General features: G+C 36.7%; 1 protein-coding gene across 1 annotated transcript in view; it reads left to right on the forward strand.

Moving 5' to 3' along the window:
- The window catches only part of plekhh3 (pleckstrin homology, MyTH4 and FERM domain containing H3), an 86452-nt gene that overhangs the window by 53708 nt on the left and 17707 nt on the right, over window positions 1–15037 (forward strand). The window contains exons 4-7 of the mRNA XM_056453907.1: window positions 1255–1437; window positions 7878–8035; window positions 11635–11758; window positions 12677–12989. Coding sequence (XP_056309882.1) covers window positions 1255–1437; window positions 7878–8035; window positions 11635–11758; window positions 12677–12989 — 778 coding nt within the window. The remainder of the gene's footprint in view (window positions 1–1254; window positions 1438–7877; window positions 8036–11634; window positions 11759–12676; window positions 12990–15037) is intronic.

Genomic DNA, 15037 nt, shown 5'->3' on the forward strand with positions numbered 1-15037 from the left:
TGTGTTCACATGCTCAACAGAAATGACTGTGATTGGCTGTGAAGGTCTTCAGTTCACCAAACTCACCACTATTTACTGAGTGTGATCACAGACACAGGGACACTGTATCGTTTTAAAGCCGTGATTCATCAGCGGATCTCTTGTATGTCAGCTCATAGACACACCAGCTGATCTTCGTGACTTTAAAACGAATAGCATGTATCTCTGTTTGCATCCAGTAAAAAGTGGTGAAGTGCGGTGAACTGATGACCCTCACATCCAATCACAGTCATTACTGTTGAGCAGGTGAACGCAATAGCAAATCAGCGCTGTTTAAAAACACGCTCAACAAAATGGACGTTTTTTAAACTTGAGTACTGATTGGTACCGAAATTCAGTATCATGACTACACTAACACAGAGACACTCTTGCACTCACACACACTCATATATGCATCAGTTCTAGCTGTAATATTGCCAGTGACACATGGATTGGCTGACACACTCCGCACCCGCTGAGACAGATAGACATCGTTAACCATCACTTAAGCTGCTGACCACAAGTTTAGGTGTGTGTGTGTGTGTAATTCCAAGTAGTCTATGATCTCAGGGTGTGTAAATGTGAGCGCTGAACGGTATTTGCTGCTCTAGAGAGGTAATAATACTCAATCACATGTAATGAGTAATAATAAACAGGGCAGAGTAATATTAGTGTAGATGGGTCCAAATGCTCCGCCAGGCTGTCTCATGCTGGCCCGCGGTGCTGCTAAATAAGACAGTCTTCCCCCAGTCTGTCTGCCTGACACACACACACACATATGCATAAATTCAAGGGAAAGGTAGCAGGTGCTACACATCTGCAAGCAGCAGCGGAAAAAAGGTAACATGGTCCGGGTGTCATGAGGGTTTCCCAAGAAATGTTTCTGATTATTGGCTCTGATGCTCATTTGTGCATAAACAATAACATTTCTGAAGGTCTGCAGGGAGATTTTTGTCCCCAGTGTGACCTTAACACAACCCTCCATTACTTTTGGTGAGCAGAGGTTTAGTACGCGGTTTTGATCTGGATGTGGACGGACTGGTTTGTGCCTTTCCGCCTTTTTCCGTGAGCACTCGGTCTGACTAGGCATGAACTAGCTCTCAAAGAATGACATTACAAACTGCACATCATTTATTTCTGTCAGGATTGGAGATGGAAGCTTTATATTCTCGTTGGATTGGGCTGGTGCAGTATTTATGGTGTGTAATATGGGTCTTTCCTTTCTGTTTTCCTCAGGCTGGCTCCTGCGAGAGGTGCAGGGCGGTTGGCTCCGGCAGAGGAGGTTCTGGTTTGTGTTAACGTCCGACTCTCTCGACTACTACAGCGGCCCGGACAGAGATGCGCGGAGACTGGGAACGCTTGTACTCACATCCCTCTGTTCAGTGCTGTGGCCCGATAAACACACTTATAAACAGACAGGTAACACACACACTTACAAGTCAACCTCAGTCTTTGTTTAGTTTCAATTTTATGAACTTGGTAACACTATTATTACACGCTATGAATCATTTATTAAGCATTATCAAATAGTTAATTCATAGTTTAAGCACTAACACTAGATTGATATACGTTAATAAGCAGTTTATAAATACAACTACAAATACTTTTGTTAATGATGAATTTTTCATTATTAAATTTGGGAAGAATTGGGACAGCACTACAGCACCTGCACACATCATCATATGCCATCGCGATCTCATGCTTCATATGAGATCAGACGATCGTGACTGCTGTAGTTATTCCAGTTGTGTTATTTTTTGGTATTTATCTTCAGGAAATCACTGAAGGCATTTCTAATGTCATAACGATCTAATGTGGCAATAAGATCGTAACTGTACTACGTGGCCATATTCATCTATGTAAACACACCAAAAACAACATTAACATTAAAGCAGACACTGTAAAAAGCTCATTCCCAGCCACTAGACTTTTCTGACAGGGTATTCGAGTGCCATTGAGTGACAGAATGTTGTGGGACTGCTGTACAGGAGTTATTATTAGGGATTTTAGATCGTGAAATTTAGCGGTTTTTATTTTAGCTTTTTTTTTTAAAGCATGACTGTAAAACATAAATGCGGTTATGAATATTTTAAAACGTGTACTTTTAATGTCATCGTTATCTATGCGTATTTGGACAGAGCTGCCTGCCTCACGCGTGGTTTGGCCGAACTTGTCCAGTTTAAATCGCTAGATCGTTCAAAATTTGACTTCGAGGAGAAATCTGACTCCCCTTCACGTGCACGTGCATCACAAAGCGCCTGCAGTTAAACTTTCAAATTCATAGCAGTTTATCATAAACTTTTCATGGACCATTTTTCCCACAATTGACCGCAAGAAAGAATATAGGAGCATAGTCTGATTGACAAGCAGAGGCTATATGTGTTCGAAAGAATCTAAAACGCCAAATGGGACAAATTTATGCCGCATTTTCTAAAGTAATACTATCTGTATTTAGCTTTTCGCTTATACAGTGGCTCTAAAATGTCAAAACACCTCTCAAAATGCTTTTTTCGGACATATTTTCGGCCAATATTTGTCGTATGTACATTACTGTAACATGTTTTATTCAAGAACATTTGAGCTGGTTTCAGTTCTTAGTTCTTTCATTTTCATTTTTCTTAAGAATATATTTAACTTGTTTGTTAATTAAATGTCATTTTGTTATTTAACCTATTATTTTTATGCAACAGTCAAGTTGCATGTTAATTTGCTAAGCGAAGAAAAATAAATCATTTATTTTTGGGATGCAAATTTATGTAAAGCCATGAATATAGATCTATGAAATAATCTTTGAAATTATTGCTTTTTTTTGCTTTGCGTAGACTGTTCAGTTCACAAGAGCAGTTCAGCTTTTTATAGTTCAAAAATTCAAGTTTTTAAATTACAATCAGTTATTCACTGTATAAAAACAATACATTTTTAAATATTTATATTTATCTGCCTATATATCGGCTATCGGCAAAGTAATGTCACTCTGTGGCCATCTTTGAAATGCCTCTCATGCAGTATGTTTGGGCATTCTGTTTGAATTGAGAAAACATAAAATTCTCCAAAACTGCTTGCCAAGCTTATGATTGAATTTCATATTAAAAATCATCAATAGAATTAAACAACAACTGTCCCTTTAGTTTCAATTCAGAATGTCCAAATTACACAAAATCTGCTGAAACTCACGTCTGGTCCAAGCCCCTCCCCCAGAGTATTGTCAGTCTATAGCGATCGATGATTGGCTCCTGTACAAGTAGACGGAGCTTTATTCACCATATTGACAGTTACACTTTTCCCCATTTAAAAAGATACGAGTGACATGTCTTGTGTATCCTATAGTCTGTTATCACTTATCAATCAGCCAAAAAAAAAAAAAAAATCTGTGTTTAAATGTAAACACTGATGTGTTTACATTAGTAAATCCCTTGTTTCAACAATCTTCTAGCTACATTTTATGTTAATAAATTCTTTATTAACTCAACTTCATCCACTTTTGTCATACATTCAAATGCATTTCCTGTAACCACTTTGGATTTTGTTGAGAACACGGTCTCATATTTAATCACATGATTGCTACTGAAGCAACAAACCCATGTTATGCAGTCTTTTTTGCCTAATTTTTGTATTTATTAAGATAGAAAAGTTTGTAGACAGGTAGTGAAGTTGGAGAGAGAGATTGGATGGGATTGGAAAAGGTCTGCGAGCCAGGACTTGAACTCCTGAAGCTCGATGCACAATTGCATGATTCCCACTTCCCACAAGGCTATTAGTGCTGACTACAGCTTTGATAATAAAAGTTATTTTTATACGAATTACTTTGTTTTGGAGCACTTTCCTATAACACATCCCATAATAGTCTCATGGTAGGTCTTTAGGCAAGCAGTATGTGAATTTTGTGGCTGTCTGAATGGATTTAACCACATGAGCTTTGACCCTATAAAAGCAGTCCAATGTAATTTTATTCATTTATTTCTGTTGCGCTTTTACAATGTAGATTGTGTCAAAGCAGCTTAACATAGAAGTTCTAGTAAATTGAAACTGCTTAAGTCCAGTTGAGTTGAAGTTTAGTTTAGTTCAGTTCAGTGTGTTTTAATTTTCACTGCTGAAAGTCCAAACAAGAGCAAATCGAGCGAGGTGCAGCTCCACCAGTCCTAAACCAAGCAAACCAATAGCGACAATTAGGAACGACCATTTCTCCTCTAAATCAAATGCATTTTCGACTAGATTTTGGTAATGCATGAACATGGGGAAACTCAAAATTTTTTGACCCTGTTTACAAATGCATTTATTCTCATTCACTTGTCATCGGACAATACACATAAAAGGTTTAATTTTTTTATCTAATTGTGATGATTTAGCTCAATATGAGTGTTGTTATTGAAGAATATGACTCAATTGCAATGCAGTCGTACTAACAAGAACTAAGTAAGCTGAATGTTAGGGCTGGGCGATTTATTTTTTAAAATTTTTTTTATTTATTAATTTTTTTCCTAAAATCAAAATCTCGATTAATTGAACATTTTAACTCGATTATGATTAATGAACGATTATTTTATTTCTTTATTTACTGTTTTTTTGCCCTCATAGTTCACTTACAAATTTTGTATAGTAAATATGCTCACATATTACAAATGAAAGCTTTTTAAATGAAGGGTGCATTACTGGATTTTAAAATAATTGAAGGAAACGCACACTATCTACTATCTATGATTGTTAATTACTTTTAATTGTCGTCAATGTAGTGCAAAGTAAGGCTCGAGAATGGGTCCATCGTCCTACTTGACCAGAAATCAGATGTGCCTGTAAAGTGGCCGCAGAAGCATAAATCAGCCTCAGCCTTAACAGAGCAAGGTCACATGACGCCACACATGGTAGGGAAAGTCATTGAAAAAAATGACCTGGAAAAACTGAATTGATTATAGGTTTTAAATGTCGATTTCGATTACTTTTCGATTACTCGCCCAGCCCTACTGAATGTGACATTGGCAAGAAACCCGAACTCCATCAACTGGTGTAAACGAAGAAAAAAACTTGAAAGAAACTAGTTGCAGTAAACGACTGGCAAATGAATGGCCTTGAGCACAATGAGTGACAATTTATACAATTTTGTGTTGTGCCTGGTTTGTACCAACCTTTCTAGTTGAGGACAAACACAAACTTTCACACTCGATTTTAAGATTTGCACTCACAATGACATGCATTTTCAGGGAGAGAACAGAGTGTTTGGTTTGATCAAAGGAACAGGGCCTTGAGACCTGTTGATCTTTTGTCAGCAATTGGCGTGAAATCGTTCTTGTGGGAAGACTTTGATTGAGGACATGAAATGAAGGATTGTTTGAGACCAGAAAGCTAAAAGAGAAACTAAGGCAGACAAACAAGAGTCATTGTTGTCTGGGGAGATGGTGGGCAATGACCAGACAGACTCTGAGGCTTAGTCATACTCTCTCTCTCTCTCTGTGTGTATGTGTGTTCATGTGGCCCATATTCAACTGAACTTCTGAATCACACACGCAATCTTTCAACCAGTACACAAAACAGATTTTTTTCCCAGATTAACTTCAGGGACTTTCCTAGATAAAAGTGTGTGTGAAAGTGAAGCTTTGTGTGTGTGTATGAGGGCAGCAGTTGGTCAGGAGTCATTCATTATCCAGCGCAGCAGACACGATGGAAACGGTTTCTTCTTTTAACAGATGAGTTGATATATAATATCATGGCTAATGCTCTGGCGTGTCCATAGAGTAAAACAGATCTTTTAATGAAAACGATAATGAGGTACAATTTAGTGCCTAAGAAATTGGAGATGTTTACAGCGGACACCCAATATTTTGGCTTGCAGTTCATAGTTGGTCCTGTCTCAATTTTAATGGCTCACGAGTAGATGATGAAGACATTCCCATTTACATCTTCTGTTTTATTAAAGTTTGACCACTTTTTGGATTACTTTTAAGGCAAGTGTGTAAACTTTTGGACAGTTTAAATGTAAACATAAAAGTAGACAGCAGCAACTTTAGCTTCCCAGCAGGCACAGGACATCAACATGATTGACACTGTACCCCAACGTCATAGGATGTTGCATTTTGGTTGGAAATGATAATCCAATTGGCATCAGAAACCAACGTCAGGTCTACGTCAATGTCTAACGTCAGACGGACATTGCATTTTGGTTACTTTCAAATGCAATCTAAAAACAACCAGATATCAACGTCTAATGATGTTATAGCTTGATGTTGTGTGGATGTTACCACTATGACGTCTATCAGACGTTGGATTTTGGTTGCCATACCCGAAGAATAAATGTCAGTATTTGTTGTCAATATGACATTGGTTTAAGATGTTCGATGATGGATTTTGGTCGCTTTCCAACACAATCTAAAATCAACCAAATATTAACGTCATTTCATGTCGTTATTAGACATCAAAATAACGTTGTCCTTAGATGCTGGCAACCTAAATCTAATCTAAAATTAACATCTTATGGCATTTGTCTGCTGCGTTTAGTGTTATAAACTTATAGTTTTAGTGTTATTAACTTTAGCTTTAGTGTTATAAATCTACACTGGCACTGTGGTTTTGTTTTAGAATCAGGGCTGGTAAAAGGACATACTGTACATTTTTTGCCTCCAAACTAAACTTATCATTTTCACTTCGAAACATTTCAAATCCCTTCTGGCTAGTGTGCTTCAACAAACACGTCTTGTGTTTAAGAACTAGGTCAGTAGACAGAGAGTTGTTGGGCTTTTGAGTTGTTTGAACACATTCAACATTCAATGCATTTTCGATTAACTCTTGAAACGGCTGATAATATTTCATAATTTCAAGCGTTCACACTTAGCTGATGATTGATAATAAGCCCTGGGCTCTCTCCTGTTAGCAGGGCGAGAAGGGAGTTTGAGCTCAGGTAGAGCTCAATGAACTCCCCCGACTTATTTCTGACTAATGACAGATATAGGGATGGCTAAGGAAAGATATGCGGCTTGCTAAGAACTTGATTATGATTCCAATTTGGTATGTTCAATTTACCTGGATTGTGTGTTTTTTAGATTGTGGAAGGAAACGGCAGAACCTGGGGAAAGCCCACTTTAACCAGAGACATTCTTGCTGTCACCGTGTTGCCCATCTAGAAGCGATGAAAGTAGAAACTCTGGTTATTTATAGTGAGTGAGGAATCATCTGATTGTTGAATCAATTGTAGGCTAATGCAGGACCAGCCATGGACAATCATAAGCACGTGATCCTCTCGAAATTAGTTTAGAAATAAACTTCACTTAAAAATAATCACAATACCGGGTGAAATGGGTTCATAGAAAACCCACTGGTCCTGAGATGGCTTTTGATTATGAAATAGAAGTTAATTAAGTACAAATTTCTACTGCCAATATAATTTGGTTTCATACTTTTTTAATTTGATGGATGCTAAGTGAAAAACTCACCCCTGAATGTCCTAGAGAGATGGAGTTGGCTTTATGAAGATTGTAAAGTATTGGTACATCTTTAAAAGCCTTAGTTTTGAACCAAAGCCTCGTTCTTCTGACTGCCAAAGTTAACAACAAGGGAGAAATGAGATATTAGTGAGATCCTCATAAAATATCCAGATCCAGAACATATGAACACATTTACTGCAGGCCAGGGATGGGAAATATGAGGGCTTTAGAACACTGGAGCTTTAGAGCATTTGTTTTTAATCAGAAACCGTTTAAGCATATATACGTTTTATTACTTCTTTTTTCTAATCAGCTACTCTTTTTTCTTACTTTTCAGCTAAACCCCTTAAATGTATCTTAATGCTTGTGCACAAATTGTACGGAGATGCTTTTGTATAATGAGATTGTGTTGCTAAATTTTGCTGAATGTCTCTTTGGTGTGTGTGACAGGTTACTGGAGTCTGACAGTATATGGCCGCAAGCACTGCTACAGATTATTCACAAAGCACTACAATGAGGCGGTGCACTGGGCGTGTGCCGTGCAGAAAGTCATCGACAGCAAAGCGCCGGTGGAGACGCCAACACAACTCCTCATACGTGACATTGAGGTGAGAGTACACAGACACAGTTATTAATAACATATTTGAAGAGGGATTAGAAATGTCAGTTTAGTTGCAAGCACAGCTGTGAATCAAGTTCAGGCCACTTGAAATTCCCCAGTTCTCTTGATTTATGATTTATTGGAGTGCAATGTAATTTTAACTACTGTTGACATTTCTTCCAAAATTTCAGATGTTATGGGATGCACTGATATGGAAATTTTTGCAGATACCAATAACTGATATCTGTTTATATTTGGAGGCTGACAGCCTGTATACAGTATAATGGTGATGAATGAATTATTTGCCACATACACTGTTACATGAAGTGAAATTGGAACCCTCTGACCATATTCAAACATCACACTTTTCAGTAGGCAACATACTGTGTGAAGTGGGTCAAAAACGGTCATCAAAGTTGTAAAACTATTGAACAACACCCATTTTTGTCTCTGTACAATTCTTAAAAAACATTCTTGATCCGCTTCAAATGTTGACTACACTCACCGGCCACTTTAATAGGTACACCAGTCCAATTGCTCGTTAACGCAAATTTCTGATCAGCCAATCGCATGGCAGCAACTCCATGCATTAAGGCATAAAGACATGGTCAAAATGATCTGCTGCAGTTCAAACTGAGTATCAGAATGGGGAAGAAAGGTGATTTAAGTGAATTTGAACATGGCATGGTGGTTGGTGTCAGATGGGCTGGTCTGAGTATTTCAGAAACTGCTGATCTACTTATCTGCTACTATCTCTAGGATTTACAGAGAATGGTGCGAAAAAGAGAAAATATGAATCTTGATTTCTGCTGCAACATTTAGATGGTAGGGTCAGAATTTGACGTCAACAGCATGAAAGCATAGATCTATTCAGCATTGTATCAACGGTTCAGGCTGGTGGTGGTGGTGTAATGGTGTGGGGGATATTTTCTTGGCACATTTTGAGCCCATTAGAAGCCAATTGAGCATCCTGTTAATGCCACACCTACCTGAGTATTGTTGCTGACCATGTCCATCACCTTCTGATGGCTACTTAGAGCAGGGTAATGTGCCATGTAATAAAGTGTGAATCCTGAACATGACAATGAGTTCACTGTACTCAAATGGCCTCCACAGTCACCAAATTTAAATCCAATAGAGCACCTTTGGGATGTGGTGGAACTGGAGATTTGCATCATGGATATCCGACAAATCTGCAGCAACTGCGTGATGCTATCATCTCAATATGGACCAAAATCTCTGAGGAATATTTCCAGTACCTTGTGGAAAGGCAGTTCTGAAGGCAAAAGAGGGTCTAATACTACTAGGGTCTAATACTATTAGTACTAATAGGGTGTACCTAATAAAGTGGCTGTTTATAACTGGTTTTAATTTAAAACCTTAAGTTATGAAAAGTTTTAATTTATATTGAACTTTATTCTGTTCATTTCTTTGGCCAACTTTTATATTAATAAAATATTTTTAAAGAGAAGCATTTTAGCTTTCTCACACACGTATGTTTTTCTTGCAAATCTGTTGTCCTATTTATTTATTTACTTATTTCAACAACAAAAAACACATCTGAAATCGTATTATCCCTCTAGTCTTGAAGTGTTCAGTCAGCGTAAATAGCACATTGTTTATTGGCTTAAAGATATTGATAAGATTTATATATTAGACTGATAGCAATAATGGACAGCATGGTGGCCTCACAGTAAGAAGGTCGCGGTTGGCATTTCTGAGTGGAATTTGCATGTTCTCCCTGTGTTCGTGTGGGTTTCCTCTGGGTGCTCCAGTTTCCCCCACAGTCCAAAGACTATAGTGCTATAGTGAATTGAATAAAATAAATTGGCCGTAGTGGTTGTGTGTGATTGCAAGAGTGTATGGGTGTTTCCCATTACTGGGTTGCGGCTGGAAGGGCATCCGATGTGTAATAACTTATGCTGGAGAAGTTGGCGGTTCATTCCGCTGTGGCGACCCCTGATTAATAAAGGGACCAAGACAAAAGGAAAATGAATGAATGAATCATAGCAATGATGTTAAAATAATATGTGATATTAACATCATGCATCAATCATGCATCCCTATTTTTTGAATGAAATAACAAAAAAATGCCATGTTTGCATACATGTTTATATTCACTTTAAAACAACACTAGACCAATGTTTAAACTTTAATATAATTTTGTGGAATTTCTTATACAAAAAAATGAAAACATCTGGTACTATGACCAAATGGCATTTTCTGAAAAAACTAAATGCGCGAAACCCCAATATTTCTAATTGAAAATGCCATTAGACCTTTAGATGATAAAACAAATATTCATAATTTTACATCAAATATTAACATTTATTTATCCACATTGACAGACACGCATCTAAACTCCACTCAATGTCATCTCTCTGCTCCAGTATGTTATTATTAGTTTTTTGGCTAGTGATTTTACACTTATAGATGTGCCCCTTGGTATCCCATGTCTCTAGAAATAGTTTGGAAAGCAACGAGTAGCTCTTCAGAATAACCCTGTTGTTATGATGTAATGCCGGCACTCTCGGAGAGATCCGTATAAATAGGATGCTAGTTGCTAGCCCACAGAACTCCCCGGAATGCCATTGAGCGCGCACATAAACAGACGGACAGACAGACGTGAAAACCGCAAACATTGAAATGTTAAAGGATCAGACCCCTAAATGACCTTACTGTTTAAGTATATACACTACCAGTTAAAAATCTCTTCTGCTCACCAAGCCTAAATTTATTTGATTCAATGTACAGCAAAACTTTTTTTGAATATATATTTATATAAATATAAATATTTTTACATATTGAAAAAAAAATTATTAGACTAATTTATTCCTGTGATAAATCTAAATTTGTAGTATCATTACTCAGTTATGTAATACTTCAGAATCATTCTAATATGCAGATTTTCTGCTCAACAATAAAACATCTCTTTATTATTATTAATATTTAATATTAATATTAATGTTAATATTCATATTCATGTTATTATTGTTATTTTTATTATTATTATTATTATTATGTATTATTATTATGTATTATTATTATGTTAAAAACAGCCAACTTTCAGCTTTGTTGATTTAATAAAATGTCTTTATCACCACTTGTGATTAATTTACAGTGTTCTTGGTGAATAAAAGTAGTAATTTCTTTAATTGCTTTACCAAAAAAAGAAAATAAAAATGATTGTGATGATATCCATTGTGGCAGTAGGTTTTGTCACGTTTAACCGCTCTTGGGTTGGTTTATCAGGTCTTTTATGAGCAAACGCCCAACAACAAACATAAACTGGCCTCAATCACCCTCAAAATGTACACAGCAGCTTTCATTATACACACACTGACAGAGCAGACCTTGACCAGGGTTGGCAAGTCCATCTGTAAGCTGAAATCTGTTTCCCTTTCATTCATCCACCGCATCCGTTTCCCCAAACACTGCAGCATTTCCATCATTTGAATTACATTAACATCATTTCATTACACTATGAATAACAAGGATAGCATGTGCTTATGGGTAAATAATTGTACATAGCAAATTTTTCTATCATCAGTTTTTTTTCCATTTCAAGGCCTTACATTGCTTTACACGTGTTGTTTTTATTTATAGGAGAATAAATTCAATCCAGAGGTTGTGGAGCACATTTATCAACATAATCCCATCCTGAGGTACACGCAGAGCCCACTGTACGCCCCACTGCTGCCTTTCCCATACGGCAGCCTGCATCACACACGTGAGTTAAACACACACACACACACACACACACACAGAGACATGGAAATTTAATCATGCGAAATCAGTAACATCCACTCCCCTCACACCAGGTTGCAGAAATGACCTGCATTTTCTACATGTATTCTGGTTTGAAAGGCTAATGTTTGTATTTTCGTGAAAACTAAAGTAGCGGTGTGTAGGCTGTTCTTGACCCATTTTGTAGATTCTTCAAAACATTTATGATTAAAAAAAATAAATAAATTGTTATTAAATATAATTTTGTTTTTTTAAGTCTTACATTTTTAAACTATATTTGTTGCGCTTATTTGTAGGATTGTAAAATGTGGCCTAAAAAATCTAAATCTAAATAAACAAATAAATAAGCACATTTTATGAACAAAATAAAATGTTTGGAAGTTATTATATAATAATAACAACAATAATAACAATAATAGTAATCTAAAAAATAATAAATAAAATTAGCAATTCTCCTTATTAATTGTTAAGGAAAAAAAATATCTTTTTACTTTGTTTACAATGGAAATTTTTCACCCAAAACTCCCCGTTCTCTTGTCACAAACCTGTTTGAGTTTCTTTTTTGTGCTGAACACAAAAGAAGATATTTTGTAGACAGCTGAAAACCTGTAACCATAGACATCCATAGTTTATTTTTGTGTGAAAGTCAATGGTTATCAGTTTCTAACATTCTTTAAAATATCTTCTTTTGTGTTCAACATAAAAAAAGAAACTCGTAAAGGTTTACAACCGCTTGATTGTGAGAAAATAGTGCCTAAATGTTCATTTTTGGATGAATTATCCCTTTAATTGCTTCAATTTCAGTTGCTAAACCATCAAATATTTGTTTTGTTGACAACAGGTGTACAGTTTACAAGCATGTTCGACTTCAGCTTGTCTTCTCTCTCTGTCCTCTCTTTAGACATGGCCAGCAAAGGCTACACATCGATCCGTGAGGAGGCGGTGAGGCTGTTTAACTGTCTCCAGCAGCTGGAATCAGCCCGTGAGCCCATTCCTCTCATCCAAGGGATCCTGCAAACCTGCCTGGACCTCCGGCCGCTCCGAGACGAGCTCTACTGTCAGCTCATCAAGCAGACCAGCACCACCAGCTCACAGGTGCAGTCGCAAACAAACCCCAACCCACAGCTCAGATACTGGCAGCTGCTCACCTGCATGAGCTGTACCTTCCTGCCCAGCTGCGGTGTCCTTAGATACCTGCGCTTCCACCTCAAGAGGTCAGTCGCACACTGATGTGGTTTTACAGAAGTACTGTTCACATCACACATACTGTTGACAACACATAATAATAAATATTCTTATTAATAGTCAAGATTTGCCAAGATTTTCATTTAGAATCAGAATCAGTTTTATTGGCAAATGTGCTTGACATACACAAGGAATTTGTTTTGGCTACAGAAGCTTCCAGTGTACATAAAGTGACAAGTGACCAACACAAAATAAATAAATATGAAAAAATAAAAAAGACGATAAACATTAGACAGAGATGCAGTTAGTATGTTCGGTAATATGCCTCAGTGAACCCAAGTAATATATTTAATTTTATTACATATAACTTATTTATCAAACTTGTTATTATGTTTTCAGTGTTTTGAGGGGCATTGGCTGGTTCTCAATGATATTTGTGATATTAAATAAATGGTGACAGGTTTGTTTTCCTGCACCTATTAATGGAGGACCATGAAAGACTGCACGTATTTTTTATTTTACTGTTTAACTTCCATGAGGGAGCAAGTGTATAATAAAATACAAACAATGCATCTAGTTTTACAGACAGCTACAGAAACATGTTTTGTGAACACTTACACTGTCTGTTGGTGCTCTAGATTTAGTTTGACAATGGTATGAACCATTATGGTCAAATATATATTGAAGTTATGTGTTATTTTAATTATTAATAATATTTAAGATACAGATCAGAGCAAACTATTTCTTAACTATTAAGAAATACATCCTACATCTTGTTTTGATGTTCTTCAGGGGGGATCAAGTGTTAATTAGGGAGACAGACCCCACCAAACCCTCCTGTAATTCACACCCTAATCGTACCGCGTAATATTACACACAATTATATTCAGAATTTTTGTCATTAATTTAATTTAATTATTTATACGTTTATATTTTTTGTATTATTTTATTATATTATTTTACATGTTAATATTTTAATTTCTAAACTGTCAAAATCCTTGCAAACTTGCGCAGGAATAGCAATAAAGGTCCACAGGTTATGTTTGGCCATTATTAGCTCTCGTAGGGCTGGGCGATATTGCAAAAAAAAATTAGCACGATATCATGTTTCATATCATTCGATATCAATAATTATTGAATATTTTTAACAATATATTTAGGAATATCAGAATTTTTTTATTTAAAAGAGATATTTCAAATAGTTTTCATAGTCAAAAACTTAAAATATCTCATCTCTTTATAATAAAATAAACACGCAAGTGTTAAAGAGACTCTTAAACGATAATGTTACAAAGTGTGTGCAATGGTAAAGCGCTAATACCGAACAATCAAAGCAAACTTAGGGTGTGAATAATAATGATACAGTAAACCTCAAACTCTCTAACAAAACAAATTATGATCATCAAATCTAAGCTTGGTGATGCAGTGCCGCAGTAGGTAGTGCTGTCACCTTACAGCAAGAAGGTCGCTGGTTCGAGCCTCGGCTGGGTCAGTTGGCATTTCTGTGTGGAGTTTGCATATTCTTTCTGTGTTCGCGTGGGTTTCCTCCGGGTGCTCCGGTTTCCCCCACAGTACAAAGACATTCGGTACAGGTGAATTGGGTAGGCTAAATTATCCATAGTGGATGAGTGTGAATAAGTGTGTATGGAGGTTTCCCAGAGATGGGTTGCAGCTGGAAGGGCATCTGCTGTGTAAAACATATGCTGGATAAGTTGGCGGTTCATTCCGCTGTGGCGACCCCGTATTAATAAAGGGTCTAAGCCGAAAAGAAAATGAATGAATGAATGAAATCTGAGCTTTCAAGTAAAGGAACCAACCATCATTATTCAAATTTGTATTGCAACATTACAAATTGTGAATCCGAATGACTACATTACCCACTATGCTAAAAAAAATCTTTCAGATCGGGAGCTAGTGGCTGGGATGCACAAGAAAAGAAACCAAAAAGCCACTTTGGCGACATCCTTACATCCTTTATTTACAATCTCCACACTGCTGCCATATGCCACTCATTTTCGCATGTGTTGTTATTCTGACCTGAAGTGACAAGTGCGTGGATTCCTTGACCATTTACAAT

The sequence above is a fragment of the Danio aesculapii genome, chromosome 3 (genome assembly GCF_903798145.1).
Source record: "Danio aesculapii chromosome 3, fDanAes4.1, whole genome shotgun sequence".
In the NCBI taxonomy this organism is placed as follows: Eukaryota; Metazoa; Chordata; class Actinopteri; order Cypriniformes; family Danionidae; genus Danio; species Danio aesculapii.